This window comes from Arachis hypogaea, chromosome 4 (assembly GCF_003086295.3).
Source record: "Arachis hypogaea cultivar Tifrunner chromosome 4, arahy.Tifrunner.gnm2.J5K5, whole genome shotgun sequence".
Taxonomy (NCBI): domain Eukaryota; kingdom Viridiplantae; phylum Streptophyta; class Magnoliopsida; order Fabales; family Fabaceae; genus Arachis; species Arachis hypogaea.
Genome location: NC_092039.1, coordinates 39,909,054 through 39,917,718, shown reverse-complemented (window position 1 = coordinate 39,917,718; position 8,665 = coordinate 39,909,054). Strand labels below are relative to the sequence as shown.

The 8,665-nt window shown below is 34.9% G+C and overlaps 1 protein-coding gene across 2 annotated transcripts; it reads left to right on the top strand.

The window, feature by feature from the left end:
* The first annotated feature begins 1,046 nt into the window (after positions 1 to 1,046).
* On the top strand, positions 1,047 to 7,768 carry LOC112796715 (protein ESMERALDA 1). Of its 2 annotated transcripts, none has more exons than XM_025839291.3 (10): positions 1,047 to 1,912; positions 2,976 to 3,045; positions 3,316 to 3,383; positions 3,488 to 3,576; positions 4,554 to 4,751; positions 5,480 to 5,684; positions 5,795 to 5,962; positions 6,260 to 6,427; positions 6,515 to 6,705; positions 6,853 to 7,768. In XM_025839291.3, exons 1-10 carry the CDS (start codon positions 1,526 to 1,528, stop codon positions 7,013 to 7,015), a joined length of 1,707 nt encoding a protein of 568 aa, XP_025695076.1. In that variant the 5' UTR covers positions 1,047 to 1,525; the 3' UTR covers positions 7,016 to 7,768. The 2 variants fall into 2 exon arrangements, with proteins under 2 accessions (XP_025695076.1, XP_025695077.1); XM_025839292.3 differs by having other exon boundaries at positions 1,268 to 2,396.
* Positions 7,769 to 8,665: the final 897 nt, after the last annotated feature.

Below are 8,665 nucleotides of genomic sequence, written 5' to 3'. Positions count from 1 at the left end.
AAAAAATTGTAAAAATACCCCTTACAAAAAAAAATACTAAACCCGGCGGAGAAACCTGCCCCACTCGCCAAAACCCGCCAAAACCTGCGATTTAAGCAGTGTGGGTTAGGCGGACTTTTGCTATTTGGCGGTCCCAATTTTTTAATCCGGCTCCCCTTTTTCGACGGATTACGCGGGTTGGCCCAGCGAATTTAAGTCCGTTTGCCACCCCTATATAGCTCGCATTTCGTATAGGATTAAACACACATTTTGGTTATTCTACTATTAAAAAGTTTTTGCGAAAATATTTCTTCTAAAGTAAACAATTAATTGATGATGAAATAGAACAAAGTAAAAATTTAATTATTAAATTTATAATTTTCATTGTACGTAAATTTTACTATTTTAATTTAAAAATAATTAAATTCTTACTTTTTTAATTTAAAAGAAGTTAATCCAAAAACGTTTTGGTTATATATAAAAAAACTTGTGGAAATTCTATGCAGTCGAACAATTTTCCAAGACATGTTGACCATAATATATCTACATAAACATATCCACGACACAGTAAACTTTATTTTATTTTATTTTTTAAAAAAAGAAGAACATAAATTTAGTTTCGCTAGATACATTTAAAAGAAAAAGATAGACAATAAGTTTAGGAGAAAACTAATGAGGTGGCATCAGCAACTTAGGACATGAGTCATGAAACTTTCATTTTCTTCAATTGTTGGAAGATCAAAAACTAGAATCATGACCCTTTTTCCTTTTTGTATTATCTTCTGGGCACGAAATGAAAGCTACGCATTAAAATCCCAAAGTGGTTTCCACATTTCCCATTCCACACTCAAGAGAGCAACACCAACAAAGAAAGCAAGAAAGACATTGTTCTGATCTGAACCACCCCCACATTACTATTACTCTTATTATTATTAATTTATTATTAGTTTATTACTATATTACTATATTATAATCTAACCTCCTTCACGCACCTGCACTACCATCACACAAAAAGTCTCGATAATAATAAGGGTTTAAATTAAAAAAATTGTTTTAACATTTATATTGTTTTATTTTTTACAATAATATATTCTACTTTGTTGTGTTGAGTTTTTGTTTTAAAAAAAATTAAATAAAGATAAATAAAAAAAAAAGCAAGAAGGTGCATGCTAGCCCTATCGCTCTCAATCAAACATCAAAAAACAAATATACTTTTGTTTTCTCAATTCTCATCAAACAAAAACTGCATAATTGCGAAGGCATTGTTGTTGTATTCCCAGCCTAGCTAGCAAGCTTGCCAGCCAAACCCACGTGCCGTTTCGTCTTTCTTTCTTTCTTTCTCTGACCACCCAAAACGCCGCCGTTTCATTGCTACCCCTTGCCCTTCCTCTGTCTCTCCACCCTCTGGATTTTAATTATCTCGAAGGGTAGAGAGAGAAGAAAGAAAAAGGAAAAAAAAAAAGAAATTAGGAGAAAAATAGAGAGAGAGAGGTGCGAGTTTTGTGATGTAGAGAGAAAGAGAGGTTTTTGAATTCCCAAAAATTAAATGCACGCGTATAACAGGCTACCGAGCAGTGGCCACTCATCGCCGTCGCCGCCGCCGTCACCACTGCGATCACCAAGGCTCCGACACGGTAGGTCCAAAACAGGAAGGTTTTCTCCGGGACACCCTGGCGCCGGCGGAGGGGTTGGCCGGACCGCCGCGCAGCGCCTTGCGTGGTCGTTTCTTTCGCTGCTTTTGCGGCGGCAAGGGGTTTTCCTTTTCGCGCCGTTAATCTACATCTCAGGGATGCTTCTCTACATGGGCTCCGCCTCATTCGACGTCGTTCCGGTCATCAAGCACCGCCCTGCGCCAGGCTCCGTTTACCGTAGCCCTCAGCTCTACGCCAGGCTACGCCCTGAGATGGATGCTGATAATTCTTCTGCAGATGCGGTTCGTGTTTGTTACCCTTGCTCGGATTCGATTTGTTTTGCGCATTCAATGGATTTCAAATCTGTACTGGAGTTTTCTTATTTCTGGATGGGATTTATTGTTTGTTAAGTTGTGATTTGCTTTTGGTATTGAGAGATGGAATATGTGTGTTGTGTTTTATGGAATTAGAGAATTTGGAGAGTAGGAAGATGGAAACTGAGATAGTGATGCATTATTATAATGCTTTGTTTTTTGATATTTTGGATGTTGAACGATATGCTTATATATATATATATATATTTTTTTTTTTTTCTTTGGATATAGAATTTGACTGTAGCTTTTGATTATTTGTGGCTAGTTATGCAGTGTATTTGTTGTTAATAAGTTAATTGCTTGGTTGTTTTCTCGACAAGTTTTGCTGATTTGCTAGTGGGACTGGGTAGGAAGCCTTTAAGCTTTCTGATGCATTTTTATGAAGTTTTGTTACCACAAGTTTGAATGTAAGGTGAGTTACTGATTGATGAACTAAGCAATAAGAGATTGAGCTAGACAGCTAGTTAGCCTTTCATTTCGCATGTGATTTCGCCAATGGCTAATTGGCTACTAGGGAGCTGTTTCTGATGAATTATCTGTGTATGAATGTTGTGATTGTGATGGTGTTAGAAGTTCTCTCATGGTGGGACTTGGGAGGTTTATTGGGCCGAGCATGTATTTTATTAGGCATTTTGAGATAAGAAAACAACTAGTTAGTTATGCTGTGCATTTGTTCTTGACATAGGTCATTATTAATATAGATAGGAAGGAATACATTTCTTTTAATTTTTTTGTGGCTTTGCATTGGCTATATAGGACATTTGATTCAGATCAGGCATCTTTCTTATCTAATTATTATCTTCATCTTTTGAAAAGTTGAAACCGTTCTGTTATCTAATTTTCTTCTGAGTACTTTATAGATCTTCATACTCTAGAGTCCCCACCCCCCCCCCCCCCCTCTTCTTTTTCTCTTTTGTCTTTTCTATTCTGTTGTTTTTGCTATTATCCTGTTATGGCTACTTTGTGTGACGACCTAGTGACTTCCATTCAGATATCAACAATCTGGAAGATTCCATATAAAGGTGGCGAGTGGAAACCATGTGTTAACAGATCTTCACAAGGTAAAATATGCTTATATTTATTTATTCAAGTGTATGATGCCATTTCCATTTTTCTCAGACGTGTAACTTTTATGTTAAAAGCTCTAGAGCTCCAGCTAATTTATGAAGTTGATCCTTCTTATTTGGATACCATATGTTTGATCTTGTTGCTTAATATTTTCTGGGCACAATATATCTAGGACTAGGAACCGTGCCTGAATCTTCTGCTAGTATACTTCTTTCATTAACTATGATTATATATAATAGATTTACGTTTTATGTTATCGACAGGCCTACCTGAATCAAATGGATTCATATATGTAGAAGCTAATGGTGGCTTAAATCAGCAACGGACATCAGTTAGTGTCTCCTTGCATTCCTTGTTTTTATATATTCTAAGTATGCTTAGTTTATTATTAATCTCAACTAGTTTACTTTTGTGAATGATGTTAATGTTTTGTAGGTATGCAATGCTGTTGCTGTGGCCGGCTATCTCAATGCTACCCTTGTGATTCCCAACTTCCATTATCATAGCATATGGAAAGATCCTAGGTTGGTCTGTTTGGGTGTCTTTTAATTCTTTTATATGTGTATTTTTACTTTTGCTATTGTCAATTGTTCAATACAATTCATTTCTAGATTCTTCAAGAAAAAAAAATTATAAAGAGAAGAAAAGAAACCCCGGGGGGGGGGGGGGGGGGAGTATACAACTACAAGGAGGATAACAAATACTAGAAAACCCGTAAAAGTGTTTACCTATGTCCATCAAGAGTTTTTATTCAAGTGAAATTCAGATTCCCACTATTCTCAAGAATTATAATTTAGTTTGAATTCCCCAAAAATTCTAGACACAGTATTCTAGGCCATATGCCATACAGGATTGAGATATTGGTAGTGAAAGGGATGAACTGAAGAGATCTGGGTTCTAGAATAGTGAAGAATGGCCATAAGTGCGTTGTTCAACTTGCCATAGATGAAATATTTTTCATAGCCAAAAAAAAAAAGGACCACTCTTAAGCTAAGTCAAACTTGGGCAAGTCTAATAGTATCTATCCAAGGTGTTAAACTCAAAGAAAATAAACTGAAAGGTGCATAAGAAATTTTTTATACAACTGCATTATATACAAGATCTTCCTTTGCTACATTATTTTCTAAAGAACTTGCATAACCATGAATACATTTTTATATATGCATTTCATATCTGCCAAATTGGATTGCCTAGATACCTTATATATTGTCATTTGAAGCTGCTTTTTATCAATTATGCATTAGAACAATTACAACATTGTGAAATCTTAGTATCTTTACTGTTGATCATAAAAAATATTAGAGTTAGAGGAAATTCTAGTATTGAATATAACATGGCAGTTGTTAAGCTGTTTCACCAGATGAAGCATTATGTCATGTTTATGGTTTTGAAATATTTGGTTCTAATCAATTTCTTGATATTTGTAATGATGTTAGTGAAGCCATCAAGATGTTTTGTTTTAAGAAGGACTAAAATGATCGTATTGTTTCTCATTTCTCAGCAAGTTCAAGGACATTTATGACGAAGAATATTTTATCAGTACCTTGAAAAATGATGTGCAAATAGTTGACAGGATTCCTGAGTACCTAATGGAAAGATTTGGCAGCAATATGTCAAATGTCCACAATTTCAGGATCAAGGCATGGTCATCTATTCAATATTACAAAGATGTGGTACTTCCAAAGTTACTTGAGGAAAAGTAAGTATATGTGTTTATATAAATGACTTTGTTGTTGCTATTGATCTCTAATTGTTATTGGTTAAATAGTTGGGAATAATTGATATACTTTTCTGTGGTATATGGGAAGAGAAAGAAAAGAATAGAAATGTTGTGTGCTGTGGCTTGAATTTAGCTTTATTGACATGCTAGGTTTGTCTCTAATGTAAAGATTATTCTTGCTGGGAATATGTGCCTAGCTGTATCTGAGGGGTTTCACATGTATACCTGTAGTGTTCTGAGCAAAGTACTGTTTCTGTTTTCTTTTTGGGAGGATTAAGAATTCCTGATCCTCTAATGCTTGATACCCCATCTTATAAAATCAATTTTCTGTTGAAGATATTTTTAGGCCTTTATGTTTGGGCAAAGTTGGTAAATCTTAATCATTAAATGTTATTTTTTTTTATAGTCTTTATCATTAAATGCATTATTTACCTTCTTGCTGGTCAAACTTTTGGATTAGTGACAAATAAAACTCAATCCCATGAAGAGAACACATCTTATACAACTATTATGTTGGAGAATGTCATCCCATATTCCAATATGATTATACGGTCTGTCTTTGCTCCTAATGGGACATAATAGATGGTTACTTTTTTTTTGGTCCAATAAATGGGAAATTTATTATCAAATATATTTACTATCTTCAGTGTTGACATAATGGAGATGGAATATTCAGTATGGTACTGAATTCTGTTTAATTCATGCAGGGTTATCAGGATTTCACCATTTGCAAATAGATTGTCATTTGATGCTCCTCCAGCAGTCCAACGCCTTAGATGCTTAGCGAACTATGAAGCTTTACGGTTTTCAAATCCTTTATTGACTATTGGTGAATCCTTGGTTGAAAGAATGAGAAAACGCAGTGCTATCAATGGTGGCAAATATGTCTCTGTACATCTTCGTTTTGAAGAGGTTAGATTTCATCAAATGATGAGCATCTGATAAGCTTGATGTTAAGATATTTATATGGCAAATATGTTAAGCTTTGCTGCAACTGCTCTCCCATGGTTTTCCATGTACAGGATATGGTCGCTTTCTCGTGTTGTGTTTTTGATGGTGGAGAACAGGAGAGAGAAGACATGATTGCAGCAAGAGAAAGAGGTTGGAAAGGGAAGTTTACAAAACCTGGACGAGTTATTCGTCCTGGAGCCATCCGGATCAATGGGAAGTGTCCCCTCACTCCATTAGAGGTACTAATCTCCTTGAGCCATTTCTGTTATAAGAGGAAGAATATCCAAGGAATGCTTGTCTAGTTATGATGAATTTATGAAGAAAATAACGAAAATTCTGTTTTCATTTCTTATTATCACTTGTTTTCTTTCACAAAATCTTAAAAACAGAGAACATTAGAACAAAAACAGAAAATGAAAACACAAATCAATAGGCTGTAGAAATTTGTTTGGTAAGATTCTTTGTAAACAATAATTTTTTGTTGGTTATTCCCTTCACTGCATTTGTTGTTATTATATATTCTTCCATGTCTTCAGGTTGGCCTGATGCTGAGAGGAATGGGATTCACAAAGAACACTTCTATCTTTTTGGCATCTGGAAAGATATATAATGCCGAAAAAACAATGGCTCCATTACTTGAAATGTTCCCTAATTTGCACACTAAGGAAACTCTTGCAACAGAAGAGGAACTTGCTCCATTTAAGGTACAGATTAGTACTCTACCATAATTGTCCACTACATGATCAGGATTGATTTATTGCCATGATTTTGACTTGAGTTACTTCTTCCAGAATTATTCTTCCAGGATGGCTGCCATAGATTACACTGTTTGTCTTCATAGTGAGGCGTTTGTTACGACTCAGGGTGGTAACTTCCCTCATTTTCTGCTGGGCCACAGAAGATACTTGTATGGTGGACATGCTAAGACAATTAAACCTGATAAACGGAAGTTAGCATTGCTGTTTGATAATCCCAATATAGCGTATGTATAATGTGTATTTTTGTTTATTTTTTATTGCCTATAATAATAGCCATGAGCTCCTAGTAAAAGTTAATTTGTCATAATTGACGGTAATTATAGTTATACTTTCATGATTAGTAATTATAGTTAACTTAAATTTCTTTCCAGATGGAAGAGTTTCAAGCGTCAACTGCTGAACATGAGAGCCAATAGTGATTCCAAGGGAGTTGAGATCAAGAGACCGAACGACTCAATCTATAGCTTCCCGTGCCCAGATTGCATGTGCCATGCCAACAAAACTGACAACTCAAGATCTTCATCAGCCGCTTGATGTAATCAGGAATGATGGGCGTTTCCATTAACCCTATAATTTTGTGTGAGCATGCCTTGCTGCTGACCGCGTTTCTGGTATTGTGATTATTTCATTCTTTCCCCTTTCCATTCAGTGAGAGGGCATACACTCCATTTTTGGAGCCTAAAAGGATTTTGTTGGAAGTACCATTGACCAAATTGTATTTTTGGATCGAGTTTTCCAAGGGAGTGGCATCTTTTTTGCACATGATGCCAGTACAGCACAGCACAGTACAGAATCGAACCCCGTTCAGTTGCTTGAACAGGTCAAGTTTCGGAACCTGTCCCAAGAACATTGGCTAATCTATGTCTTCATTTATGAATTTGCAGCTACTTTATTGGACTAGCCAGTTCCAAAGAATCAAAAGAACAAACCCCAAGTTCCTTCACTTCACACGATAGCTTGTACATTACCTCGAGTATGCATGTGTTTTAAGGCTTAGCAACCAAATAGCTCTATGTACATTTAACAAAATTCAGGGTCCTTAGTATCATTTCTTTTTTCTTGTGTTGTTTCCTTTCCCCTCATATTGAGAGGGCTTTCATTGTTTTAGTGAGAACACATTCGTTATTCTTTTACATTGGTGCCCACATTGTTGTAGTGATGATTCCAGTGGATGTAATTAGCTCACCATTTATGATTAGAAATTGCGAAACTTTGGTTAATCAGGGATGAATTGATAGAATTAATCATTGTTAATACGAGTTCTATTGACTTTGATTTTTTTTCAAAGTTTTGCTTCAACCTTAGGACCTGGTATTGGAAAAATTGCAAGACTTGATTTGTGAAATTCTGCCTTAACAATTGGGATGAAAACTATATACAAGAAATTGGACTTCTCTTTTAAGGCTTGTTTCGTTTGAGTTTTCATTCGTTTATTTTTAGTTTTTGATCTTTTTAAAATTCTATGAAGAATAAAAAGAAAAAGTAATGAAAATCATAAGGCTTATTTTATGTTCTTAATTCTAAGTTTTCTATGGTACCCATTTTGAGTATCTCTCTTTGCCTCTCTTCATTTATTAAGGCTCCTAGTGAAGTAACCACTAGAATGTACTCATGTGCTTTTTGACACACTAATTCTTAGTATTTGTGTTATCGAAATGCACATTTTTTGGATAATTTCTGTAAGTTTTAAAAATATCAGAATGTTAACATGTAGGTAGATATTGCACATGCAAATTGATATGCTAACTCTAAATTGAGAAAGGGATACATAGAGGCAAAATCATGTTTGGCAGAGGAGATATGGACAGAGACAATGTGTCCAGAGACACTAAATTAATGTATTTAGTGTATTTTGTGTCCATCTTGACAGGAAGGACACAGAGGCACTAACAAGGGACACAGTTTATTTATTTATTTATTTTCATTATTCTTGTTAATCTTGTTAATTTTTTATAATGATATTTTTTATTATTATATTTTTTATCTCAAATATTTTTGAATGAAAAAAATAAGAATAAATTAAATTTTTATAATTTGTTTTAGTTTATCATCAAACAGGATACAAGAACACAATATTTTGTGTCTCTGTCCATCAGTGTCTTGTCATGTTCTATTCTCAAAATCTTATCCTGTTCTATTCGCAATGTCTTGTCGTGTCTTGTTTTCGAAAATAAATGCAGCCTT

What these genes read in the sequence shown, in the direction of transcription:
- LOC112796715 (XM_025839291.3), top strand. Translation starts at nt 1,526, where the DNA reads ATGCACGCGTATAACAGGCTACCGAGCAGTGGCCACTCATCGCCGTCG. An exon ending in TGTTAACAGATCTTCACAAG is followed by an intron (nt 3,046 to 3,315) that starts GTAAAATATGCT and finishes TGTTATCGACAG; the next exon opens with GCCTACCTGAATCAAATGGA. An exon ending in TACATCTTCGTTTTGAAGAG is followed by an intron (nt 5,685 to 5,794) that starts GTTAGATTTCAT and finishes TTCCATGTACAG; the next exon opens with GATATGGTCGCTTTCTCGTG.